The 27,136-nt window shown below is 48.2% G+C and overlaps 8 protein-coding genes across 8 annotated transcripts; 6 read left to right on the top strand and 2 right to left on the bottom strand.

Moving 5' to 3' along the window:
• Positions 1–105: 105 nt before the first annotated feature.
• On the bottom strand, positions 106–2,743 carry BKA67DRAFT_590781 (uncharacterized protein; the record flags this gene model as incomplete). The annotated part of the gene is made up of 2 exons (XM_046104623.1): positions 106–448; positions 501–2,743. 2 exons carry the CDS (start codon positions 2,741–2,743, stop codon positions 106–108), a joined length of 2,586 nt encoding a protein of 861 aa, XP_045961309.1.
• Positions 2,744–4,951: 2,208 nt separating this feature from the next.
• BKA67DRAFT_179069 (uncharacterized protein) lies at positions 4,952–6,307 on the top strand. The gene is made up of 3 exons (XM_046095270.1): positions 4,952–5,614; positions 5,674–6,216; positions 6,305–6,307. Exons 1-2 carry the CDS (start codon positions 5,098–5,100, stop codon positions 5,931–5,933), a joined length of 777 nt encoding a protein of 258 aa, XP_045961308.1. The 5' UTR covers positions 4,952–5,097; the 3' UTR covers positions 5,934–6,216; positions 6,305–6,307.
• A 1,295-nt stretch (positions 6,308–7,602) lies between these two features.
• On the top strand, positions 7,603–8,514 carry BKA67DRAFT_488778 (uncharacterized protein; the record flags this gene model as incomplete). The annotated part of the gene is made up of 2 exons (XM_046096952.1): positions 7,603–8,171; positions 8,223–8,514. Coding segments are annotated over 2 exons (861 nt in total), but the record flags the coding sequence as incomplete, so codon positions are not given.
• A 3,400-nt stretch (positions 8,515–11,914) lies between these two features.
• BKA67DRAFT_655365 (uncharacterized protein) lies at positions 11,915–14,334 on the top strand (the record flags this gene model as incomplete). The annotated part of the gene is made up of 4 exons (XM_046106739.1): positions 11,915–11,964; positions 12,038–12,530; positions 12,588–14,195; positions 14,245–14,334. The coding sequence occupies 4 exons, from the start codon at positions 11,915–11,917 to the stop codon at positions 14,332–14,334; spliced, it is 2,241 nt and encodes a 746-aa protein (XP_045961306.1).
• Positions 14,335–15,202: 868 nt separating this feature from the next.
• On the top strand, positions 15,203–15,763 carry BKA67DRAFT_554152 (uncharacterized protein). The gene is made up of 2 exons (XM_046101970.1): positions 15,203–15,440; positions 15,600–15,763. The coding sequence occupies exons 1-2, from the start codon at positions 15,372–15,374 to the stop codon at positions 15,738–15,740; spliced, it is 210 nt and encodes a 69-aa protein (XP_045961305.1). The 5' UTR covers positions 15,203–15,371; the 3' UTR covers positions 15,741–15,763.
• Positions 15,764–18,916: 3,153 nt separating this feature from the next.
• Positions 18,917–19,606, top strand: BKA67DRAFT_655364 (peptide methionine sulfoxide; the record flags this gene model as incomplete). Its single annotated transcript, XM_046106738.1, has 2 exons — positions 18,917–19,193; positions 19,257–19,606. 2 exons carry the CDS (start codon positions 18,917–18,919, stop codon positions 19,604–19,606), a joined length of 627 nt encoding a protein of 208 aa, XP_045961304.1.
• A 1,062-nt stretch (positions 19,607–20,668) lies between these two features.
• Positions 20,669–21,768, bottom strand: BKA67DRAFT_655363 (inhibitor of apoptosis-promoting Bax1-domain-containing protein; the record flags this gene model as incomplete). The annotated part of the gene is made up of 2 exons (XM_046106737.1): positions 20,669–21,155; positions 21,215–21,768. 2 exons carry the CDS (start codon positions 21,766–21,768, stop codon positions 20,669–20,671), a joined length of 1,041 nt encoding a protein of 346 aa, XP_045961303.1.
• A 2,218-nt stretch (positions 21,769–23,986) lies between these two features.
• BKA67DRAFT_554142 (uncharacterized protein) lies at positions 23,987–25,587 on the top strand. Its single transcript, XM_046101969.1, has one exon. The coding sequence runs from the start codon at positions 24,360–24,362 to the stop codon at positions 24,669–24,671; it is 312 nt and encodes a 103-aa protein (XP_045961302.1). The 5' UTR covers positions 23,987–24,359; the 3' UTR covers positions 24,672–25,587.
• Positions 25,588–27,136: the final 1,549 nt, after the last annotated feature.

The raw sequence follows: 27,136 nt of genomic DNA, 5'->3' as shown, positions 1-27,136 counted from the left end.
GGAAATCCACCTTTCCAGATGAGCAGGACCTTCGCTATGACCCAAACCGAACGCCGTGTATGTGAAGTCATGAGGAAGAAAAATGAAAATTGGGACGAAGCAGCTTCACCTGTCACGGTCTTCTGCCGTGTCGCGCGGCCTTGAATTCGCGGAACTGGTCGCTTCTCTTAGGCCCCTTGATAAGGTACTGAACCAGTTCTCTTGCTGAGGTGTATGTCCAGTAGGAGACAAAACACCTTGTTCTACATCGGAATCATGGTCTTGTTGATGAATAGGACCGCGTGAAGCAAGAGAAGACGACGTTGATGCTTCTGCACCAAAACCGTCATCACTGTCGTCGCGGTAAGGCTCATAGCGTGGGCTAGATGGTGATCCTCGTGCCAAAGATCGGACAACATCCCCTTTACAGATAGGACATGTACGGCGCCGAGTAGTCAACCATGGTGTACTGGGATTTATCAGCCAATGTGTTTCATCAAGAACATTGGGGTTTTACTCACATGCACTCGACGTGGAATTCGTGGCCACACGGAAGGCTCATGACCTGGCTAACTCCGTCGACATACTCTTCCAAACACACGACGCATTCCACTTGCCTGCCCATATACTTTTTCCACTCACTAGGTTTCTCTTGCGGTGGGGACCTCGGAACTTGAAGAGATGAGTTGACTTGCAGCAAATCGCTTGCAACACCGGTAGTTGTCCTAGAACGAGGCCTTGGTCTTGAAGCATTGTGCTGACTCTGCAGCAAAGGAGTAGTAGGAGAAGGAGGCGCAGGAGAAGGAGGCCGTGTAACTCGAGGTGATTGGCTCGGAGTCGAGGCAACTGTATGAAATGTCCTGACCGGAAGCCTCTCCACCACAGACTTAGGGGCCCTCCACCTTCTGCGTCGAATCCGTGCACGGAGAATCAGAAGCGCGTAGACCACCGTCAACGTAATGAGTGGGCTGACGACTAGAACCAAGAGTGTATCGAAGAAGGGGCTTGCTCCACTTGTTGGGGTGATAACCACCCATAATCCTTCCTGCTCCGGTGGGTTTAGCTCGCCCGGCGCAGGTTTCTCTACGATGGGGGTCTCAATACGAGGAGGAGGTAATGGCTTCGCTGCAGCGGCTTGAGAGTTATGGTGTCCTCCAAAAAGCTTCGAGAGAAGGCCGGCATACTCTGCAGGTTGCGGTTTTGGTTTTTCAGCCTTCAGTTCAGATGGTTTTCCCTTTGGACTCTTGGGTGAGTACTCTCCACTGCCAGGAGTAATACTACCACCTTTAGGCTTGTTCGTGTCTTTGGTCTTTGCGTCTGTCTTACCAGCGTCGGTATTCAGACCGGCTTCAGGGACATTTTTACCGTCCTTGCTCGTTCCTTTTTGGTTATCCTTCTGAACTGAAGAACCGACCAGGTCGGGATCTCTCCAGTCCTCAACCCCAATTTGAAACTCGTCGCCAGATAACTTGTCAGACTTGGAGCCAGCGTGCTGTCCAGTTTTCCTCGCTGTTTTATCGAGGTTGTTCTTAATCAACTTGTCTTGGCTGTCTGAGAACTCTTCAACAAGCACCCAATCGTGCTGTCCACTGCTCGGCGGGCGGCTTCTGCTAGTCGATCTTGCGCCGGAGCCCCATTTGAAGATGCGAGTGAACCACCCTGAGGCTGGAGTCTCAGGCTTGATTTTATCAGTGGCCTTCGTGTTGACTGCCTTCTTAGTAGCTGAGGCCTTCCCTTTCGACGCATCTGTAGTTTGAGGGTTTTGCGCTGTTGTGGTTGTGTGAAGTCTGGCTCTACGGGCCTTATCCGAGCGCTGTACCTGATATGACGGTTTGCCATTCTCGTCAATGATGTCCTCAATGAAACTGCCAGGTTGCATCAAAGAAGACAGAAGATAGGCTGTGGTTCGTGACGTGAAGATGGAGGGAATTGTAATGTTCGAAGTATCACCACGTGCGTACATCTGAATCAGCGGGCCACCTCGCACTTTGTCTCCAACTATCAAGGCGATGGCGCCACGCCGTTGTGCCCATTTGACCTTCTCGAGAAACCCACAACCGCCACGGCTGAGTAGGACGATTTTACCAGCGATCTCGGCACTTTCTTGGATTGATTGAATGTCAGCGTGACCTGAGCTTGATAGTCCAAAAGCGTCATTTTGCGATTTGGAGGTCAGGTCCAGGCCCTCGTGGAGATAGTCATCAGTGCCATCATCCGTGTGCTTATTCTTGGCTTTCGAGTCGGTATTCGAGTGAGACGGACGATCGCCCATGGGCGTCTTGGAGCCTTGCTCACGCTTCTGACGTTTGGAACCGCTGTTGGTGCTGGTTGATTTAGATTTGTCGTCGAGCTTTTTGGCGGCTGTCTTGATAACCGTCAGGCTGCTCCCGTCCCAGCCAGGCACATCGCTACAACCGAGCTCGCCGTCGCTATCTTCATCGTCTTGCAAAGTTTCCTCAGTGAATCCGCTCCCAATCCATAACTGTCCGTTGAGACCCTTATTCGGCAACAGGGGGCCGAACGCGGCCGGACGCGCGGCGAAAGACGTGCTGTTGTCTTCGGCTATCGAAATGATTGCATTCGGAGAGAAGAGCGAGAAGGGCGCAGTCCATGAGAACAGTGTTCGGAAACCAGATCTCTGTGTCGAGGAAGCTGGTGCCGAGATGGCAGGGGAGGTTCGGGCGGCGGATGCTATGGAGCGGCAGAGGAGGAACAAACATGCGGCGAAGAACAGGGAGAGGATTGCGATCCTCGGCGGACGCATGTTGGTCAATGACTTACGGGCAAACAGCCCAGTATTGGATCGTCCAGTTTGATCGTTTGATGAGCTAGGAACGAAGCAGAAGGAGACGGAAATCGTGGCGTCGGGATTGTACAACAAAGATAGGAACGTCGCTATTCGTGTTCAACGTTGATCATGCAGCTGGTATTTCAGCATGGCGCATTCGGGTCAGCCCCGTTCGCCGTTCGCGAGTGCTCGTGTGGTTACAAATAGGAAAACAAGCTTGGAAGGGCGCGGGTATCACAAGAAAAGAGTCGTCCGTACGTCGAGTGGAAATGGGCAATAAAAAGGGGGCAGGTAGAGGCGCCAGGAAAGCGAAGGAAGAGCAAAGGTGTCACAGGGCCCAAAACAGAAGAGGTAAGTCAAGTCACAGGAAATCAAGGGAGGTTAAGGTAAAGGTAGAGGTATAGTTGAGGCGTAGTTAGACTAGGTTGGTTCGCAGGTGATGATTAACGACTTCGACTCGGGCTCGGACTCCAGACGCAGTGTCAGTGTTCAGTGGAGGAGGTGGGTGGTGATCCCAATGCGCGGCGGGCCGGAACCAGAGGGAGCCAGGAGCCAGGAGCCAGGAGCCAGGAGGGGGAGGAGGTGGCCAGGAGAGGGCAGCCAGAGGGAGCCAGAGGGAGCCCAACTGGGGTTAGTCCGCGCGCGACAGGCTCGCGTTGTGAACTCTGAACTATGCAGGTTGACTCGTAGTCCAAGTTAGCAGAGGGTTGGTGGTTGATAACTTTGCTTTGAGTTCCGACTTCACGACCCCGCGAACTGCTACGTAGGGTAGAGAACTGCACAATCTACGCTACGCCAAACATTACATTTCCTGCTGCATACCTCTTGAACCTTGTCGGCGGCTTCGGCGTCAAGTTTGATAGTGTAGAACTCGAGACGATGCCTTGCCGACATCGAGCACAGACAACTGACAGACTGGGTATGCGGGACGTGTCAGGCGCCAATAGACCGTGACGCTCCAGGGGGCAGGGGGAGCCCTTTGGGCTGAGACCCCTCCATCTGATTGCGACGGCCGCAACAGCTGATGGCCAAGTATGAGCATCCTGGCAGCAACTGGAGCCCCCGCGGAGGCACATGTGATATCGGCTGCAACTCAGCTGTGGCAAGCGTAGAATATGATTCGCTGCAAAAGCCAGTTTGGTGACTTGACAATTTTTTGGACAACAAACAAAAATGGCTCATCTGCTGGTTCTACCATATCAGATGGCAACATTCGTCCGCCATGATCATGCTAACTTATTGAATGACGAATGCGCTTCTGGGAGCGCGGGGTCATTGATCTCGCTCATCTGTGGCGCCGCTTTACACAAAGACGGTCAACACCAAGCGCAAAGGAGCCACCGCCGCCTTACACAAGAAGCCTTTTTTGGTAGCCCGTTCTTCAATATCTACATGTACATTTAACATTTACCTCTACATCCACCTCACTTAACCATACATCATTTGTGAACGTATTCTGGCTGATCCGATCCGATGCTTGAAACTGTTTCAAGAAAACCAACAAACATTGATTTGACCTTGTTTGCAATCGTTTCAGCACCCTGCCCCTTGCTCCACTGATGTTCTAGCGCTTCAAGCGTCGTTTCGTGGGGTATGCAGGTCCACTATCGCTGCATCTGGCGGACACCACCGGCTACATAGGATATGGATAGCACGGCAGTTTTAATGATCTCGTCTCGCGCGTCTTCAATACGGTATTTTCCACAGATTTGCAGAGCCAAGGGTTATAATGCGAAACTTCGGAAGCCCTCCGGGACCTGACAGCAAAGACCATGGACAAGTCTGCCTCCGAATAGGATATATTGGAATTGGTGAGTGGTGAAAGCTGCGTGCAACAGGTCTTGCGAGGCCGACCACTGGAAATACTTGACGAGCACTTCGCAGTGTTCCTGAGGCCCTTGAACTGGAATCCTGCCCACAGACAAGCATGGTGGGTATATCCAAACCACACAACGATATCGTAACAAGAGATCGAGAGTCACCACCGATAATCCAACCTCACGATAAATGCACTTACTTCAGATCAGATCGCCTGGCTGCTGTCTAGGAGGATTAGCTAAGATGTTGAATGGTACGATATTTGATCAGGAGTGGGCTGCGGTCATGAACAGCGGACCCGGTATTGAGTCACCGGCGTCCGGTAACTACATATGTAAGCCTCGAACCTGACGTGCACTAGCTAGCTGCCAACTTCCGAGCATATTTCGCGATCGTCAGAGAATTTAGATTTTCAAGACCTCGCGCAGCAAATATCGTCGCCGACACGCTCATTGATTCAATTGCACATCATCGTGTGAATAGTCCTTTCGCAGCATACGATCACAGGGATCATGGCATTGCCGTTTGCGACCCCGGCCTCGTTGGATCCTGCCTTTGTCATATCGCGCTGCGAAGCTGCGGATATTGATGCGCTGTCTGTCATATACTATGATTCGTTCAAAGCCGACCCGGGAAACTCACATTGGTGGTCCCCAAGCCGGGAGCATATGATGACCTGGATGCACAAGAGAATATCGAAAAAGATGTCTGATCCTGGCGTCCGCCATTTCAAAATAATCGATGTGGCCAGCAACGATATCGTAGCTTGGGCAAGATGGGACATACCAGAAAACTCACCTCACTTTGGCGACTGGGTCGGCACTGAGGACGTCTCTAGCCTTGTCAAGAGCGATCCTGAGCCAAAGGATGGTGCAGAGAGAAGTCAGGAAATCTCAGCTAGTGCCCCAGCAGTAGACACTACACCAAAAACAGTGGACATTCCGGAGGGTGCAGACCCAGCTCTATGTCAGAATTTCTTCGGTGCCTTGACTAAATGTTCCAGCAAGTGGCACACGAAGGACATGCTAGGTGAGTCTGGAATTGTCATGATACTAGGACTGCTTCTTGTTAACTTATATATCGCCAAGGCCTATCACTTATATGTACTGCCCCCAAGTACCATAGAAGAGGCGCTGCCAAAGCTTTGATAATGCCTATGCTGGAGCTTGCAGATGCAAACGATATTACTGCAATACTAGAAGCCACGGCGGCCGGCAAGCCGCTGTATGAAAAGTTGAGGTTCCGTGAAGTCGACACTATGGACTTCGATCTTGGAAAACTCACCAATGGGCAGACGGGTTTGTATCAGCTTGCGATGATGATCAGAAAGCCGAGATCAACTCGGTAACTATGGTAGAGGCGTTTCAAAAGTCCTGTAGTACATAACTTCCTCCGTAGCTGATGATGAGATCTGACCACAAATGCTCGCCTGGAGAAGCCCGCATTTGCCTGGAATAATAGATGGTGGATTATGCCTCCGTTGAGAAACTTCTTTGTATGGCTGTGAAATCTTAGACTTATCGGTCCCCAGATGGAACGCATTGTGGCCGATGGCATGGAATGCTTTATGAATCGATAAACAGTGATGTCTCTGGCGCAAGGATTGAATATTGATGTCTGATACGAGCAGTATAAAAGCTGTCAGTTATGAAAAGGAAGGAGTCTCAACTCCAACCGAGTGAATGGAGAAGAGAAAAAAAGATGTAAGGTTTTGCTTACCGAATTTGGCTGTACATGTCCACCTGCAGTCATGGTAATGCAATTGAGAAATAAAAAGAAATAAATTGTAACCGTAAATGCTTATTCCCGCTAAGGTGGGATTCTAGCAACAGAACATTTAAAGCCATATGAGGAAGCTGAGATGGCTAGGAGTGAATATCGTCATTGATGCCAAGATCGCCCAGGATGCCAGTCGTAGTAGAGGTCAGCTCTTCCCAGCTAACGAACCAAGCTGAGCTTTAAATTGGGACATGTCCATCCATTGCCAAAGTGTTGACGGCTACTCTAAATGACGCCGTTGTGCATGCTCACCCACAAACAGCATAGATCTGGTTGGGGTAGTACAAGCTGGAGGTTGTATTACTGGAAATCTGGGGTTGATCGACAATACCTAGCTCTGCACGCAGTACTAGCCACCTCTACGCACTACGAAGAGAATCTCGTATTCCATGCTCTCTCTTCCAGCTCTGGGGTATCAATGGACCGACCTAAGCCTGCAGGATGACTTCAGACCTCCGGTTACAGTGCAGCTCAACGCCTGCCAGTCGAACGCAACGTAACGCGAAACTATCTGTCAGCTCTGCACACAGCGACCGCTGCCGGGGATCCCATCGCATGGAGATGACTGCAGGAAGAACGCTTCATCGTAATTTACATTGGATGACATCCAGCCACCAAAGGCTGTTCGCTGACCTAAACGGCGGGGACAAGGCTTCATGACAGCATATTTAAGCTTTAGCGGCGTCTCTTACCACCATGAGCTTGTCTGGCGCTCGGGTCCGTTACTTGAATAGCGTATGGCGCAGAGCCCGTCAGCGATCATTCCTCGCTTCACCAACGAAAACGATGATCGTCTTCATTTTCGTCAAAATGTTGTACCGTTCATGTGACTGCAGACAAGGCAGAACCCCTCATACTCGTGAAATCTATGGTTGATTGATAAACCCGGGCATCCGCCATCTCGAGTTCTTGTGTTGATGTAGTTCTTGCATATCAATCTCATGTTAATTAATGTGTAAATAAGCAGAACAATGAGATCAACAATCTGTACTCGGCTTCTGTGGAGCGTCTCCGCTGTATCAGCCTTGACTTTGCCTCTTTCCATTGTCAAGAGAGCGCAACTGGTAGACCTCGCACAGTTCGGCACCGGTTTCCACACCATCACACTGGAAGAAGCCAAGGCTAATGCCGCAAAGAACAATATCGACCATGCTGACCTCTTGAATACCTCAACTTCTGGTTCCGGCTCCAAAACTGCATCAACTGAGGCTGTCGATGCGGCTGCTGATGACGGTACTGTGACTACTCAGGCGGATACCTGCACAGCGCCGGCTACCCGCATTGAGTGGCGCTCCCTTTCGGATGCCGACAGGACGGCGTTCGTGCAGGCGGTTAAGTGCCTGATCGACCTGCCACCCTCGGGAAGTTTTGCTGGCACCGGCGCGCAGAACCGGTACGAGGATTTGGTGGCCGTTCACTTGCAAATGACAGGGTCGATACACATGGTCGCACAATTCTTGCCTTGGCATCGCTACTACGTTCATGTCTTTGAGACCATGTTACGTGAGGAATGCTCGTATGCCGCCCCCATGCCCTGGTGGAACGAACCCCTGGATGCGGGCGACTTTGCAAATGCTCCGCTCTTCACGTCTCAGTGGTTCGGCTCTGCTCCTTTGAACAATGGTCAAGCCACCTGCATTGAGGCAGGCGATGGCGAGTTCGGTGGCACCATGATTCACATTGGTGGCGACCATTGTCTGTCTCGAGCCGTCGACGAGAGTGCGACGTCTCAGTGTAATACCGACTTCGTCAACAGCTGCAATTCAAACAACTTGTATTCTGACATGGAGTCGTGCTTTGAGTATGGGTAAGTTCGTGCTTTTCCTGCAATCTTGTGTCTTACTGACCTATCTTATAGTCCGCACGGATATGGTCACAACGGTATTGGCGCCGTCATGTCGCAAGTTGCTGGGTCACCCGCTGACCCCGTGTTCTTCATGCATCATGGATTCGTTGATCACAGCTGGACATCTTGGCAGAATGCGGACGTTGCAAGCCGCCTCTACCAAATCAATGGCTGCTCAGATACCGCCAGTCCTTGCACGCAATTGACAACAGATTATGTTCTCACTTCCCAAGGTCTGAGACCTGATGCCACTGTTAATGATGTTATGGACACGAAGGGTGGCTATCTCTGTTATGTTTATGATTCTTAAAACATGGCAAGTGCTAAGGGTTATGTGATATGCGAATAAAAGATTACTAAGGTCGTCATTCGATATGTCCCCCAAGGCGTTCATCGTGGCTGCCCAGGGCAGCTAGCTAGATATGTGTATATAGTCACGGATCCATAGATTTGTGGATATCTTCCCTTTCGTGCCCTCTTTCCATATACCACACTACCCTCACACTTCTACGTGTCATACTCATGAGAATATATTACTGAGTATATTAAAATGTTAATTTGGAGAAAAATAATTTTAAATTTCTTTTTCAAGTTCAAACCAGTAAAAGGTAGTACAACTTTTTAAATGAAAAGTCATTTTAGAATTTCTTTTTATTATTACTATGACGCGTAAAAGAGGCTGTACTAGCGCGTAATATAACCCGATGGTATGTGCGACGATTTCACGATAGAATTCCTAGCAATTTCAAGCGTACGGAATTTGAACTATTAACAACGAGCCCAGAGGTTGCCATTTCTCCCGAGAATTTAGAGTTTATCAACACATAATCAAACTACACCGGATGCGTTATAACACCCTCACGATGATTCTTTGCTCCTCTCAACGACTCGTGATACAACTCGTCTTGACTTACCGACACCAGTGATACACTACTCTATTTGCTAGACCAACACTAATCGAGAACTCTATTCAACCGATCATCTGGGTTCTTAAAGAGTAAGGCATCTTTTGATCTTTCGGGCTTCACTACTACAACGGCGTTGAAAGCGTTACGAAGGATGTGGAAACTCCGGATGTTACAAGCGTGACGCACTCTTGAACGTATCTAGGGAGCTTTTGATTCACGATAATAATATTAGCCTGTTTGGGCTCTGTTCATACTCTATTAATAGTTACCTGGAGCGTGTCAAAGCACCCAGGCACGAGCTAAAGTTAATTTGCACCCCAAATATATGCGTTCTTAGCTTCTCTTGCCGCATTCTACTTGATGAAATTCCCGCTAGCGACAATACATCTTAAAGCCCGGGCATTGGTGTGAACTTAAAGCTATCTAGTTCTTCTCGCCAACTCTCAAACTTGCTAAGTATAGTTGTATTTACGGCGGTTTGAACCGTACGAACGTAAGCTATACGAGACTACGTTACGATGCTTTAAGAAACGATTAGTCAAAAGATTTCGCACTTCATAGCTGGTATGATTCTCACTATAAACGCTCCTTTTAGCACTTATTTACTCTTAAGAGGAAGACATTCCAAGAGTGTCTCTCCAGTCATACTTAAACTCCTACCCGTAGCACTTAGGAATTTCTATATTTCCTTGTCTAGATGTTCATCAAATGTGATTGAAAGTCTAGAACCAACAATGCAAATCTGTACTACAGGACTTTTGAGTGCACTAAAATAGCTCTAATTAGATATTTACAAGTTGGCGAAGTATCTTCTCTCGATCCTAGTCGGAAGTCATGACTGTCCACTTTAGAAACGACCCATAGACCCAGTTCACAACCAAGTACGGATGTCTGATTAGTTATCGAAGTCGGCCTTGCCGCCTATAAGCCTCGGTGACTAATAAAAGCTGGCTTGACTAAGCCCAGCCAGGGTCCTTATCTCGGCGTCTATGATACTCGAGATAGAGACTAGCAACAGATGACTACTCGCGTGTAAGAGAATCCGGACTACCCAAGTGATATCGTCGGCAAACTACACAACATAAATTTAACATGTACCGACAGAGATTGGGCTGGTTTCTATGCCGTTGCAAAATGTAGGAGTGGCAGCATCATCTCGCAATGATAAAGCCACAGTTAGAACTTTGGAAAGTCTGATTAGTCCTCGTCAAGAACTCATCGTTCACATGTAACGTGCCTACGGAAACGGGCGATAAAAAAAAAGTCATTATCCTGATAGGCCGATTTAAAGACTGGCAAAATTCGAGGTGAACGGGTTGAGAAGGAACAGCAGAAATGAATCGGCGCGAACATTATCGCATAGTTGGTAAATAACCATGGCCCCGGGTGCCTAAAGCACGAAATACCTGCAGACCCAGGCCTCTTTTATGCCCCTTGCATCGAGCTCTAAATATATGGTAAGGCTTGCTGCTTGTTGGCTGGTTAGTGCAGGCATTGCTCAGCCTGCATCGAGGTTATCGGATCACCTGTTCCCTGGCTATGTGATAAGCAACCTTATTTGCTAAGATCAATATTGATAGGAGTCCCAATAAAGCGCACCAACGAGAGTCTGTATCTCAATCAAACGAGACTGGACAGTTATCATACGTACTACAGTGCCTCAATAATACTTCCACAAAACCGCCAAGCACTTCCATGGCCTTGCCCTTTCCTCAAGATCAAAGAATTGTAGTCAGCGGACCATGTAAAAGCTATAGGAGTTTGCATGTCAGTGTCACTTTATTCGACTGAAATCGATACAGGATCTCCTGACGCCGGTATCTTAGCGTAGGTATCATAGTCATTACCCCGCCCAGCGCATCAGCGCCAACCGCACTTCCAAAGTTTATGGTGGCATTCGAGATTTCACGATGACGCTTTAGAATGAGTGAAGAGGCACGATGAGGAAGCCCATGATACTTACAGACTTTCCATACCTTAAGAAGTCCCGTTGAACATTTTGGAGATAGCAACTGAGATCACGGCACCCCCGATCGATGAGCCCAATACCACCACACCGAAAGTAGCTGCTCTCTTCTTGTTGAACCCGTGAGGAATCACGGCAATCTTTGGGACCTTGATAAGTCCATAAAGATGCCCATGAGCACCCCTTGGACTAACATAACTATCCAATAAGTCTTACAAAGACTTAACATCATCACGGCGAAGAAATAAATAACAGCCGCCGACCAAATTACCTCACCTGCTGTTAGATGTTGTCTCACGAGAACTAGATGGGAATCCAAGTGCCTTGGCTCCAAAACGATCGAACATCAGTCCCGCGACCATGCCCACTGCAAACTTGAGGAATGTTGATACCGAACCAATCCAGGCCACATGATTCGGCGACGGAACAACATAGATTTCCCATGATTTGGAATTTTTGTTCTTCGTTTTTCTTTCTTTCTTTTGCAAGTCCAAATCTCGCGGGATTGGCCTCTTATATTATGAGTTGATTGACTATCAAATCATGGATACTTTACTATTCGATGTGTCGTTAGCTGCAGCCTGAGCTGAGCGTCGTCGGAGATAAATTAAGACTTGCGATATATCTCGGACTCGGGGTCGGGACGGGAAAATCAGCTTTGAAGACCGACCCCGCAGAATTATCTCCGACAGAAACTACGCCGTACAAGCGGATAGCCCACGGTTCCGTGTTATTTGAGCTGAACACTGTGTTCTAAGGCTTAATTAATTCAGTCTACCTGTACCATTTTTCAGAGTTTCTTGTGGAGCGTTCGTTGTGGAGATTTCATCATGACGAGTGTTATGGACGAGCCCGAGCGCCGTCGGAGAAGACCAGCCGTGTACGAGCCGCCACTCCAATGTAGCCGCTGTTCGCTAACAACAAATACTCGACAGTTCATGCACTCTCTGTAGGCGGAGAAAGATAAAATGCAATCGCGAGAAGCCTTGCAACAATTGTCTTAAGTCCGACCCTCGCAATTGCATCTATGAGACGCAGTCTTCTCAGCCCACACGGCCACGTGTAGCAAGACCAAGTGAGAACGGAGGGTGTCATTTGCAAGGATCTTCCAGTACAGGCAAGTCTTTGGAGATCCAGAACTTTCCTTCAAGTTCGCAAGGCGATGCCTCGTCAAAGGCAACGGCGGGCGGCGGTGTGCCGCCAGCATGGTATGTCGACTCAATCAAGGGTAAAACGTCTCAGCTCGAAAGACAATTATCCCAAGCTGGCACAACACCAGCCCCACAGTCTGCCACTCCTTCAGCATCAACTATTGAAGCGAATAGCTCGAGCCTTGGTGGTACCTGGTTCGTCCTTCGGGAACAAGGGGTCAGACCTATTGTCCGCAGCGTTACCCACAAGACGCGCCATTTCGGACAAAGCCATTGGATCAACAACGTGACTTTGGTAAGTATTATTGTACTCTCTAGCATTGAGGTAAAACTTTGAGCTCATGGATTGTAGTTGAAAGACCTAATGGTACTCATAGAACCGCTCTTGCGTGAAGGAACGTATCCTGTATTGCCAAACCTTCAAAAGGCCAAGTCTTTGTCAAAGGCCATCAAAGCCAACTGGAGGCCGGCTTGGCCAACAAGTATAACATCTGAATTACCATCCAAAGAACTTTCCGACGTCTTGGTCGACCGTTACCTTCGTACACTAGAAAGTGTTCACCGAATCGTTCATGTGCCGTCATTCAAGAGAGACTATGGAGCTCTTTGGGTTTCGGAGGATAAGCCTGACCCCTCCTTTCTGGTTCTGTTGAAGTTGATACTCGCTATCGGTGCTGCCACCTACGATGATCACTTTTCATTGAGGATATCAGCTACCCGCTGGGTATACGAGGCGCAGACCTGGATAGCGCAACCAAACACAAAACACCAATTAACTCTTCAGGGGCTCCAAGTACATATATTACTGCTATTTGCCCGCGAAATAGTGGACGTTAGTGGTGATTCGGTATATATCGCCACGGGCGACCTGTTCAGGAGAGCGATTGTTATGGGATTGAACAGAGATCCGGTACACTTGCCGCACAAATCGCATTTGGTTGCGGAAATGCGTCGTAGGATCTGGAATACAGTATTGGAGCTGTGCATACAGTCGAGCTTGACTTCCGGAGGGCCACCTCTCTTCTCATTCGATGACTTCGATACAGAGCCACCTAGCAACCTCGACGATGACCAGCTTGGGGGGACTGACGAGCCGATTCCGAAACCGCTTGCCCAATTCACAGAGGTTTCTCTCGCACTATCACTACGCAAAATTCTGCCGATTCGACTTGCAATCACTAAATCTCTGAATAATCTTCGTTCAGCATGTACTTATGAAGAGACGTTACAGCTTGATGCGGAGCTTCGAAAGGGTTACAAAGACATCACTCGCGTTCTCCAGTCATTTAGGTCTCGCCTTGAACCAGGTACCTCGGGATTTGGGTTCCAAGCTGTTGACTTTGTGATGCAAAGATATATGGCAGCACTACACATACCATTCTTCGGACCATCTCTCGAACAGGCTGCCTTCGCCTTTTCCCGCAAGGTTGTCATCGATGCCTCACTCAAGATCTGGTACCTTGTGCGTCCCACCCTACAAGGACTCAATGGGAGTCATATCAACGGTACGAATCCGTCAAACTCGGAGGATTTCTCACGTATCGCAGCCTGCGGAGCGGGCATGTTCCGCCTAGCTGCCACCCAGGCCGGCATTCTCATTGCAGCCGAGCTGAAGACGCAACTGCAGGAGAACGATAGTCTCGGTCCCGCGCCGGTACGGCCGGATCTACTTGCCGTACTGCGCGATGCACAGTCTTGGAGTTTGCACTGCATAAAGAGCGGGGAATGCAACATTAAAGGTTATCTCATGTCATGCATGATCATGGCTTTAGTCGACGGCCTCATACGAAATGCTAGCTCTGAGGAGCTTCCGCACCTTCTTATCAAAGCTGCGGTCAAATCTCAGGATACAACCATACCTATTCTTGAGCAGTTCGCTCGCCAAAGCCAATCCGAGGGAACGGCGGAGGTGCACCACGTGTCCTATAGTACGCCGTCTGATGCAGATTGGGATTTGATAGTAAGTCTTTGATTGAAAATGAATACCTCAGTATTCTAACGTTGGATAGATGGCCGATACTCTTTTGAACGGAGGAAATACGGACTCGATAAATTGGATGATTGATGATGGTGCTATACCAGGCGCATCTTTCTGGTGAAGGGCAGTTCATGGATTGCTCCTTTATGCGTAATACAATTACCTGGAATTATGTGGGCCCATAAGTTATACCAGCCCGTGGCTCACAAGTTACATATGAAGTTTTTGCTTCTACTTTCTCGGCAAGATTTCCATAGAACGGAAGTAGTCCTCAAAGACCATCTCGAGATTTTCTTCGTAGCAGAGAAATTATATGGTTATACAAGATGATAACTTCCCGTAGGCCAATTTACTGTAGGAATATTACAATATAGTACGATAGCGTCTATTGTAAGCTCTACGTCGTTACCGGCTACGAGAGCCGATGAGCCCCGCGGTCCTATACTCCCACCTATTGACGATATCCGTAATTCTGGACAACAAGGCGTTCTAGTTTCGGGAGCTCTTCTGTATAACTATGCACAATGTCAGGCCTGGGTGGCCTCAACAAAACTCCGGGGGGGGATAGTCATCTCCATCGTACAGTCCCAATTGTTCTTTGTGACAACGCCTGACGATGATCTCGACAGTGCAGTGAAGCACGTGGTCTCGCTAGTGTCGCGCACGAAGCGCGTCTATCCCGCAACTGACCTGGTCGTCTTTCTGGAATACTGTATACATGGTCTCTCCATGGTGACAGATCCATCTATAATGTGTACCCTTGATGGGCCCGAAGTATCGACATTCAAGGAGGCATGCAAATTTGAGAAGATATGGGGTTGCTTCAGCATCATGGAGAAGAATGAGCTTGATTTGGAACACCCTTGGAACTCAGGCTTGATCATCAATGACAAGGGTGATCTGGTCAACTATTATCGAAAGATGCACCCTTGGACACCAGTTGAGCCGTGGTATCCAGGTAAGCAGGTAATATCCGTTTTTGAGGGTCCCGGCGGCGTTACGATAAAGTCTCATTATCTGCCACGATAGCATGTTTCCTGGAATGGCAAGAGAGGCTGCTTACCAGGGTGCAGAGGTCATGTTGCGTACAGCAGGTTACACTCCGCCAACCAAGCAATCGGGGAACTTACGAACAGGACAAATGCATTCACAAATCTCATGTATACTGTGAGTGTGGGGTTAGCCGGTACCGACGGCACATTTAAAAGCATGGGAAATGCCATATTTGTGAGCAATTTTCAGAATCACTATTTGCCCTTCACAGCAGGGCTCAGGAGCACATATTGCTTCTTACAGGAACTTCGGCTCTTTGTGACTGTTTCATAATACGCCTGAAAGTTCCCAAATCAATCTCGAAGTGGCAATTGCTGACCCCGTACGATGTAGTGCGGACCCGAAGGAGATGTTCTTGTGCAAGGCAATAATTCTCCAGATGAGATTTTCGCATGTGAGGTTCAGGTGGATGAAGTGCGCAGACGTAGAAGACATTGGGGCGTTGAGAACAGTCTGTATCAATTCGGCCATTGATGATATGTTGCAGTAAAGGGAGGCGCAAGCGATTTTCCATTTACATACATGAGTGACTTGGTGAGAGGACGTTCGTGAGTTTGGTAATTTTCCAAATTATTTTTAGACAGTTTGCTGACTCGCTTCAAGGCAAACGGCCGAGGAAAATGAGATAGTTGTTACAGACGGTACAATTTGCGGTTTTGATTCACCAAAGCGGTCTTTCATGGAAACAGCAGACTCAACTTCGAAGGTGACGCAAATAGGAAATAAATCTCCATAGATAGATATTCTGGTCCGGAAAGGGCAAGGTTGGCGCTTAGTCTACGGTCGAAACACAGGTGCAAAAATCGAGTACGATCTTCCAAACTCATTAGACCTGCTAGGATCATCCCTTCCGAACATAGACGAAGTAAGGATCGAATGAAATAGGATTTAACAGTTCATTGACTATTGAAGAGTTGTCACTTTTTGTAATTATTTTCAACTCAATCAGAGCTTTCAATGATCATATACGTAGAGGTTATCATAGCATATATGCTTATTTTCTTTGTCTACAAGTATATAACACAGGGTAATTGTTCGGAAACCTACTCTGGTAAATGAAACCAGGGGCGGTAAACACTGTGTTATAATGTATTCTGGTGATATGAGACATGTTATTTTCACAGCCTTTATCTCCGTTTCTCCTTAGGATGAGTACAACTAAGTTGTAAACAACGGTAATCTCTAATTATGGTATAATGCTTCCCGCAAGAATAGTAAATAATATGTTGAGCTTAATCTTATCAATGTAAAGATTCCTACTTGGCTGTTGTCACATTGTTTCAACCTATGTTTTCATGCACTCAAAATAAAGGTTTCAACCCAACCCAACCTAACCCAACCCCCTCATCGAAGGAACAACCACAGCTCTACACAGTAGTGAAAGAAAAGAACACCCATAGAATAAAAATGTGTCAGGGTACTATATTTGACTGCCTCGGCTGCGGCTCAGTCGAACTGCGAAGTGCAGAAGTGTGCAGCAACGCTATGGCACATGCATCATCAACAACCAACCCTATAATTAACTTTACCAGCCCGTCTTACCCTAGCGTCGTCAACGCCCATGAGAAAATAGTGATTCATACCACTATCATCATTAGCTGCAAGCAGTGCGATCAAACTGCCCCTCAAGCAGACGGACCGCAGGATACTTATCCGCCATTAGACATGGAGCGTATAGGGTTGTTTAGTAGTAGTAAAGATGTTTATAAGTCCCTGACGATAAATCTCGAAGGCGTTTCTCGCCAAGAGAATACTATAAATGGTAAAGATAAAGACGGGTTAACATTCCATCTCGTCCGACTCACTGAAGCTAATGAAGTAAAGGCAAGACTGGCTCTACGAAATCTCATGGCCAGCGGGCCGTGTCTCGCCATTATGTTCTACTTCCAATGTGGCCATAGCTGCGAGGCATATCGCTCCAACCTTCTCTGGGCCTGCAAGAACAATGACACTTGTAAGAAGAATCCACTCAAGATCGCATCGCATTTTATAAACCCCCCCCCCCCAAGTGTCCTGATTTTTCCTATACCAACACTGTGTGGTGATGATCAGTGCAGTGGGACGATCAAACTGCCAGACAGCACCATTACGCCGGTGGCCGTCCTTTTTCCCGGAGATGATAAAAATGAAAGGCTGTGTGGTCCCTTGGGGACAATGCGTCGGGACGGTCCCGCCCCAAGCAGCTCCCATTAATGACAAAATCGGTGATAATATTGCGGTTTGCACTGACTTCAATATTCAAAGGGGGCAACAGTGGAAAGGAATCATGCCTAGAAATCAAATAAGTAACACAAAGGTGGCGCACATGAAGGAACAAACTTGTAGATTATGTGATATGCGCCTAGAAAAATATGGCCGAGGGACATTCATGAGGGACCAAGTCGGAAAAAAGACACCAAGGAAACGAATAAACACAATTCATTTCCTAAAATATGCGAGATATCATACAATCCCCACGTTTGTTTCCAAACCACCCAACCAGTGTCTCTAACTAATTTCCTAATCTGTGTTATACCCTTGCCACTAGCATCTAGCAATTGGGAACGATATGCTTCTATCGATTACTAGGACGCGCATCCGGATGTGTATCAAATGATAGCAGCAAAATATCTCAAGAATGATCGTTGGCCGTCTACAAGGTCATTCACGCTGTAATGTGCTCATCTCCAACATAGTGACCGAGCATGAGGCAGTTAATTGATTTGAATATTACCTAACCCGCTATGGCAAGATCTTTGTGCGAGACTCAGTGGCAAAGGAAACCTTGGTCGGACTCCAAGGTAATCACTCAACCTCGTCCGAAATGTCTTACAACCCCTCACCGCAATCAGTGCCACAAGCTAAATACTAAAGAGAAGCATCTAGAAACATACTTCATACCCAAGATGTGCTTCATATGCCTTGATGAGTGCAGATTTTGTTCTGGCTTCGAGGTACCCTAAGAAGACCGATGCGGCTCTGGCGGTTCGTCTGAAGAATACACAGAAATGCAAAAAAGAAAGAAGAAAAAAGACGAGGGACAGTCTGGCAGACTCATTGCTCAGCCAAGAAAGCACAGTCCGCCTGTATCAACAACTCTCGGACATCATGCTCTGAACTGTGTTGCACCGCGGCAACACCCACAGCGACAATTCTTCGACAATCTCAAGATGAAGACCCAAGGGAATGGTTACCTTGGATGGATAACGGCGGACCCAGCGCGATCTAAATTTTGGACGCTGAGGCTCGACGTCCGGGGGGGGGGGGGGGGATGTGTGGTCTAACCTAACCTAGTCTACGTGTAAGTAACCAACCTACAGTGAGGTTGGCTCTCAGGCTCTCTGGCTCTGTGGGAGAGCTTGAGGCAAAAGACCCTGCAGAAATAGCGGACGGGGGACACCAAATTTTGCCCCGCTAAGCCCTGCCCACCACCCACTGCCCCTCCATACATACAGTCCTTGTACTTCCATATACACATCTGACTTTCGGTTGCGGCAGGTGGCGCAATCCTCGAGGCCATTTGTCATCTCGTGTATCAGGAAACTCGAGCACGTCATAGACGTCCTCATTTGTCGCTTCCAACTCTACAACACTACCTCTTGATGAGCCATTTACTCGCGACCGTCAAACAACCTCTTATCCTCGTCTCACTCGCGGTAGTGTTTACCGCAATGGCTTTCCAAATGCCCAACTTCCTCGGCCGCCTCTTCCGGCCTCTCACGACCTCGACTCGTCTGGGCATCTCTGGCGAATCGAACGGCGTCGGTCTGACCTCAATTCCCGAAGGCGCCGAGAAGGTGACCGTGGCAGCCGGGTGCTTCTGGGGTGTTGAGCACATGTACCGCAAGCACTTCGGTGGAAAGGGCCTGTACGACGCGCGCGTCGGTTATATTGGCGGCGATGTAGAGAACCCATCCTACAGGCGCGTGTGTAGCGGAAGCACCGGCCGTAAGCCGTTCTCCTCGTGACTTGTCCCAGGAGAATCGACACCCGTATGCTAATGCGCCACAGACGCCGAGGCAACCCAAATCATTTACGATCCCACGAAGATCACCTACCAGCAACTCCTCGAGTTCTTCTACCGCATGCACGACCCGACTACGAGCAACAGCCAAGGGCCCGACGTCGGATCGCAATACCGGTCGGGTATCTTCACCCACAACGAGGAGCAGGCCAAGATCGCCCGGGAGATCACATCAAAGGTCGACGAACAATGGTGGAAAAGCAAAGTCGTGACAGAGATCCTGCCTGCCGGCAAGTGGTGGGACGCCGAGGACTACCACCAGGAATACCTGCACAAGAATCCCAGCGGATATGAGTGCCCAAGCCATTTCCTGAGGACCTTTCCCGACCTGAAGTGACTTCCAAAGACCTCTAAGATGTAATGCAGAGAAGCCCATCAGATCAAACGTCCCCTGCCGGGCTAGTCGACTTTTCTCATTTCATGACAACTCCGCACCCCGAACTACGGCAATGCTATACTATGACGCAAAGAAGAGATTCCACTCATTGGCGCCACGATGAATGGCAGACAAAGCCAGTTTTCATGGGAGAGAACCACAATTTATTCTTTGAACCAACCCTCAAAGGACCAGCGGGATAATAAGAATGTACCAAAGCTATTATGCTGTGCGGTTGAATACTCGGTTAGAGATTCGGGTATGTTGTGTAATGTATACAGGAAGTAAAACAAGCAAGTCAAAACCAGCAATTCAGACCAATCAAATAGGCCGGGAAATGACTTGAATCGTGATCTCTGTTTGGGCGCGTCCGGGCCGCACGTGTTACGCCGCCACGGCATCTTCGCTTTTTGGAGCTCGGATTGGTCCGCCGTTGCAGATTTCTCTCTTATACACATCATATAACTATGTATTCTCGCAGGCAATCTTGCCAATTTACTAGGTCCCATGACATAGAGCCAACAGGCAAACGCAGAGGCCTTATTATGAGAACTTATTGTACCGACAGGAGATCATCGGACACGCGTATATACAGCGGTTAATAACACACGCATTCACCTGCTAAATCCGGGCTTGACGCAACAGAAGCGACATCATGGCATTCGATATGCTATCTAGGATTTTCTTCCATACAGGAGACATGCAAGGCCCTTGTTAAATATAGATCTTGAACACGTGTTGGCAGAAACTGGGCATTCATGTTGTGTTAAGTCTTCCAGGAAAACTCGACGATAGGAGCGATTTGGTAGTTAGATGTGTTTTTGAATTTTTACATATTCTACGCCTGGTATAGTTCCGAGCTGGGCAAAATTGCTGACCTTGGCCCAGTCCGTGGTGTGAGAGGAGATTTTTCTGCCTTATTCAACCTCCTCGACGATGTTCTGTTTCCATGGTATCGTTTGTCAAATCAAAAATTGCTTGATGCCACACGACCCCTCTCTTCTATCATTACTCCCGTCTCCCTTACTTGCGTCGGTTTTGCTGCATCATCAAAATCTGGACCATTCTGATGAAGATGTTGAGGAAGTCGAGTTCAAGAGAAATGCTCTCGTTGACGGGATCCTTCTTGATGACACCGCGCTCAGCAAGGCGGGCGTGGTGGAGCACCTTCTGCACATCGTACAGAGTGAAACCACCAAAGACGGCAAGACCACCGTACAACCAGATGTTCTCAGTGAAGGCCAGGGTGCGGATGGCAGTGGCAGGGATGACAAGAGGAGCAAGACCAGAGACGGCGACAATGGCAGCACCAGCCAGAAGAGGTCCACCAATGTACAGGTACTTCTCCTGTTTGGCAGTAGCACCGACGAAGGAGATGGAGCCCATCATAGCCACCGTGTAGAGACCGGCGCGGGCAATCAGAGCACCAGGGGCGAAGGCGAGCAGGGGAGCAATGAAGGCGGCTTGAGTGGCGTTGAAGGCGGTCCAGAGAGCGTACTTGGGAACGTAGCTATGAAGCAGTTAGTATGCACATTCATCCAAGGCGTCAGCTTCATGGCTACGACTTACTTGTCAGGGTCGACCATCCTGGTTCCAATCATGGTACCGAAACTGGCAGCCAGACCACCGATGGCGACAACCCATGGGTTGGTGACCATGAGTCTGTAGACGAAGCCGCTCTGGATCATCTGTCGTGCGGTCAAGCCGATGATGCCAATACCCAAGCCGGTGTGCATGAATGTTTGGTTGAGGTAGGACCTCTCAAACAGAGGCATACCACCATCTTCGCGAGTCTCGCGGTTGAACATGAGGTTCATTGCAATGAGAGTACCACCAAAGATGGCACCGCCCGTGAGGAGGCGCCGACCGACGGAGCTGGTGTCGACGGCTTGAGGGCGGGATTGGGACTGGTAGGATCGTGCTTGCTGGAAGACATTGCGCTGAGTGGAGCGGGAGATGGACGAGGCGGTTGCTGTCCTCGATGAGAAGAAGGTCAATGGTTTCGTGGATGTTTGGTGGAATGCGCGGATGGGCGCGCCGCTCTTGAAAGCGGATTTGGTGAGCTGTGGCAGTTTCGTCGCCAGGCGCGCAGGCCCTTGGCGAACTGTAATGGTGAATGACATCTTGTTCGCGGTTTCCGATGCTGGGGGTTGACAACGGGAACGTCGAGGGTGAGACAATGTGGAAGGGGTGAGGCTTTGATTTTGTCAAGACAGTTAACTCCGGGCCGGAGGCAAAGGAAGAATGACGACGATGTTTCCGAGGGAGAGGTGGAGCCGCGACGTACTGGTGGGAAGTCAGTGGAGTGCTTTCATTTGCTTAGGTCATCTAATTGTGAGAATTATCAGTAGTGGAAGCTGATGGGAACCTGGTGGAACATTCGCTGTGCGGTCCATTTACGATGAGTACTCCGCAGCTCCGTACATACAGTCGGTACCTTTTAACCAACCACGCTAAAAGGGCTCATTAGCGCTATTGTCCTTTCGGATGGTGCCTGTGCTGTGAGTAGATGCTGTTGTATCAACGTACTACCCACAGAGCTCATAGGGGCTGTGGCAAAAAACGAATACACTGGCTACGGGAAAACACGAAATAAAGACGAGACCAAATAGAGATTATGGAAAAGAATAGATAACATATCATGCGTAGAGCTAAAACTCTGCGCTGTTCTTGAATAAAATCGCAACAACTCGCACGCTTCCCTGACAGCTTATAATGTAGCATTGTTTCTACGAAGGTTTGTTAACTATTGAAACGAACAAAATGAGAGCCGATGGCTGAATGCTTTACTGACAGTGTCAAGTACGAGTCTACCATCTGCCTATTAAGTGGCGTAACCCAATTGGGTGTAAAAAGACTCAATTCAAAATAAATATAATGGCCTTGATGTTAGCGTCTGCAACTTTCTTTCCGTGTAATTCGTTGGGGTTTTCCGGACATGAACTCCACAGTGACAATAACTGATTTATCCCATTTCTTGAGATATCTCCGTCGCACTGTGGGAGCAGATGTGCCCATGATTATCACGGCATGAAACAGTGAAGGTATACTAGGTGATTTCAACATGGTTGTGGACCTAGATTCCACCTAAACACAGAAGATGACAGACCAACATTGTGTTCGTCCTTTTTTAGAAAAAAGAAGAAAAAATAAAAGAAGAAAAAATAAAAAGTAAGAAAAAATAATTTCTGGTTTCATGTTAGCCCCTTACTCGCACATTTAGATCGTATTTCAATGAGTCGTTACTCTTCCCCCAACCACCACCATCATGATGGACAGCCATCTGCGAGTGCTCAATTGCATCAAAATGGCTTTCAAGAGACACGAGAGGAGAAGCCGACGTAGAAAGACCCATCGCAGGAAGAAAATACATTCCAATGTCGTTGAGCAATTTCTTATCAGAGAATTCTCAGAATCAAGTGCTGGTCACGCTCCGAACAGAACGTCTATGCCTCGAATTGACGCCCTCGATCACATGAAGAGAGAGGTGGTCGCTCAAGCCCAGCACAAATCCAAAAGAGACGAGGCGGCCTTCGACCCAATAGAAGAGCCGACCTGCGTGGACATTATGCAATTTACTTATCGGTAGGGGGTATTTGCAAACATCTTCGAAGTGAGTATCTCACCTTCACTGGAATTCTCCTACCAGGCACAACGCATCGCATTCCCTTAATACGATCGCAACTGGAAGCTGAAACCCCACCGCAGATGAGTCTGAACTCGAACACTTGATGCAATATGACTATTCAAGAGGTGTTGCTAGGGTTCCTGAACGGATCTCTGAATATCATCGCCAAGTCAAGGTAGCATCCAGAGAACTTGTAAATAGAACGCTGCAAAGCGAAGGCAGAACGCAGGAGCTTTGGGAGTATCTTGGAAGACATTGGCATTACTCGCCTGGAGCAGAACTGTAACATGTCTCTGAAATTTCCTTCAAATACTCGAGCTAGAGACCCCAGTGGTTTTACCAAAAGCATAAGTTCACTCTTAGTGGCATATCATGAGCAATAAGATCACTGCACGACTTTCACTGGGATACACCGCCGCTTCCGCTAAAAACAATCGCACTTGCCGACGAAAGACGTTTGGGTTCAAGACATATAAAAGCCCAAGCCTGGCGTCTCTTGAAGACGGACGGAGATTGGTCATCGCTCACAAAAATGCAAGACAAAAATAGTCATTGACACGGCAAGATTAGCACTAGTATCCGTGCTGCATGCTCGGTAGCTCTTGATGCTGAGCTAAGAAATCTAGATGTAACCAGGAATAGCCACCCGTCTTTTGTACATGAATCTTGGTCCCGGGACCCCCTAACCAGTCATAAAGTGCATCATTCCTACTATTTGTTTTCAATCGTCATAATAATTCTTGAAACTAGTCACTGAGTTCCATGTTCTTTCCGATCTTCGTGTTGCCGACGGGCAGTTCGTTCGTTACTTTTAATCTTGTTCACCAAGTATACTGCCGGCACTTGTATTTCGTAACACGGCAGGCACCACGTCACCAGCCGACACATAACATTCGCTCATCCTGAGATACAGACGGGCCAGCCAGGGTACCAGATACACTCGTCTTCCTCAGAGTGCGCACTCGATATTCACTGCCACTGGATCCAGACAAGATTTTGGAGACATTTCTACACAATATCTACTTGGAAATACCACTCCTAAACCCCCTCATCTGAGGTTGCACATCTACGGCGTGCATTGCAGCAATGAAGCAAACTTCTAGCCTCGTTCTAGTGCTGACTCTGGGCATTAACATGGCCATCACTACTTTGCCCACCATTCAATCTGCTGGTGCTATACAATTGCCACCCAGACCTGAAGTTCGAGAGAAGCAGAAGCCGTTGGCGCCATTATCATCGCCGGATACAGGTTTAGACCACCCTGAGTCCAGTGGTCCGGAAGTTGAATTGAGCGAGAAAACGACCTCAAGAGGTTGTTTCTGTGCTGGAGGAAATGTTTGTTGCTATCGCGACGACTTGGTTGATTGTAGCTTTGGTATATGTGGTTTGGGAGTCTAGACTATAAGCGCTATGCTCTCTGTAGGGCTTTCAGGTTTACTAGATACTCAACTCAAGGTTCCGGGCCGGTGGATTCGATCTCGTGGGAACAGGATACACTTGTGTTAACAGTTCAAGGGCGTAAAGGGCTGCTTTAGGTCTACGAGAATACAAAACGATGTTTTCAGGGACAAGGGTACGGCACGACCAAAGCAAGAATATAATTCGACTGCGCAAAAGTTTCCGACTAAAATTGAGCTTGAGGACTTCTATGTCTCTTTGGGTTAAGACGGTGGCACTTTGCAATCAAAGACGAGCTTAGCGAAAAACTTGATCACCAAATACCCAACCGATACACACGGCACTCCGGCTCTCAACAAGTCGCCTTGAATAAGAATATACGGCTTTGGGCTTCTTCATTTCATCTAGCATGGAATCAGCAATTATCACGCTCATGTATATCATTTATTGCGAGCAACATTTCAAAGTAGATTCTCAACCTCTTGCGAAACTCATAACAGCATGTCTTGAGTCCTCTAGTCCACAAGCATGTCACGATATCTAAATAATATTTCTCAGGCTATTTTACAGAAATACTGCCCCAATGTCGCTTCCCAGACAATTCCGGACAAAAGTTTTCAGTTAGTCAAACTTACTTCGAGCATGACACAGTTACATAGGACGCCAAATGTTTGCTTAGGTCGCCTCCTAGGCTATTCTGAACAATCATATTTCTGTAGCATACGTAAACATTGACGTGTGTTTATTGTATTCTCGAAGGATTGGGGTAGCTTGGAGAGAATCACCTACCACCTGCCGGATCGGGAGCCTGGACAGCTTGCCCTTGCGTGCCCGATGAAGCAAGTGTGCCAGATACGTATCAATGCGTCTTGTTTCCTGATAGTCCGCGTACCTGAATCTTCAGATCTTGTGTGCCATCATATTGCACGATCTTATACAGAACGAACGATTCACTTGGCACCTTGTTCTGTCATGTGATGATCAATGAAGAACCGCACGCACCATTTGAGCTTTTCGAAACACTTTAGATAATTCGAAAAGAGAGCCGGCATTTTCAGTACAATCAAATCATATACCAATAAGGCTATTAATATTCGTCACATATGCGTCATTGTATGGTAGATCAAGGGTTGTGAAATCGTGTGTTTCGGCCCAAAGTCACGGGTATGACATGTACTGCGAAACATCTTCCTGCTGCCATAAGCTTGCTATGCACCGAATATGTTTCCAGTCGTTCAGCAGAGGAGCTGTATTAGAACGGCCAACGAGTGCAAGCATGTTCGTAAAGTATAATCACATGTGCCAAGACGTAGAAAAGCGAAGGTGTCACAAATTTGTTGCACGGACGCTCCAGACAAAAGAGAACCGTTGATCTCTTCCCAGGAATATCAGGTGCCGTCGAATCATCAAGATGGGGACGCCACGCAATAACTGTACTTTCACTAACTAGAAGCACTACTTCTTCAGGGTTTGCCTGACGTGGCTTTTGAGGACACAAAAACAATGGCTGTACAGAATATGACCAACGCTGTGGCTGGAGAGGTATTGAAGGGCATGTGCCCCACGTTGCGAGACATGGCTCTGGAAACGCTAGAAACATTCTCGAAGAAGCATGGGCCTATGGAAGCAGCGGCACAAAGACCCAGGAGCCCTGCTAGTGGCCGGGAACACCCCTCGGACGCTTCGGCTAAGGCAAAGCTCGAGGGGTCTCCCGGAGAACCAGGATGCCAAATATTTTGTATCAGCTTATTGAGCAGAGCCATGAGCCCATCCAGATGGTGAAACATGTGCTGCAGTCTTTTCGAGGAAACCCTTGTTCAGGAACAAGATTCTAAATGGCAACAGACCGAGATTACATTAAATTTTGTTTTTTGACATGGAAGACGATTATGACGTTGCGCAGGGTGACCGTTATTTGGTTGACAGGGCTGAGACGGCCGCCGCCACTAGGTCTTGCTTCCGACTCGGCTTCAATGGCGTTTTTCCTAAGAGGCATACGCTCTACGTAAACTTGCCCCAAAATGTATGTCCGAGGCATGGCTCACTCTCGCCAGATAAGCTGTGTTCCCAATTTGGCAGTCATTTGTTTTCACATCTTATATTGACGGCTTTTGACGAAGGAACCAATCTCCTTTCTACACCCCGCGCATTGCGTTGATCCATTAGCGCGTCTGCTGTGGGTCGTGATTTTAGTGACCTCCATTCTAAAGTCAAGCTCAGCTGCTTGTTTGCATTGATGAGCAGTACGAAATCCCTCGCCGTCCTTATAATATCTTTTTGCAGACTAATTAATTTTCAGAGCAGCAAGCTCATTTCTCCCAACGCTTTTGTGTTATTCAAGGGGGGGAAGGGATCATTAGCAAACGGGCTGACACACCCCCACCAGTAAACGAAGAGAGCATGTCACTCACCACCTCTTGAGGCGTCCCGTCGTTTCTTTGCATTTAGTGAACATGCAAATCCCT

The sequence above is a fragment of the Truncatella angustata genome, assembly GCF_020726525.1.
Source record: "Truncatella angustata strain MPI-SDFR-AT-0073 chromosome Unknown BKA67scaffold_2, whole genome shotgun sequence".
Classification (NCBI taxonomy): domain Eukaryota; kingdom Fungi; phylum Ascomycota; class Sordariomycetes; order Amphisphaeriales; family Sporocadaceae; genus Truncatella; species Truncatella angustata.
The sequence above is the reverse complement of the archived record's forward strand: the minus strand, read 5'-3'. Positions and strand labels throughout refer to the sequence as shown.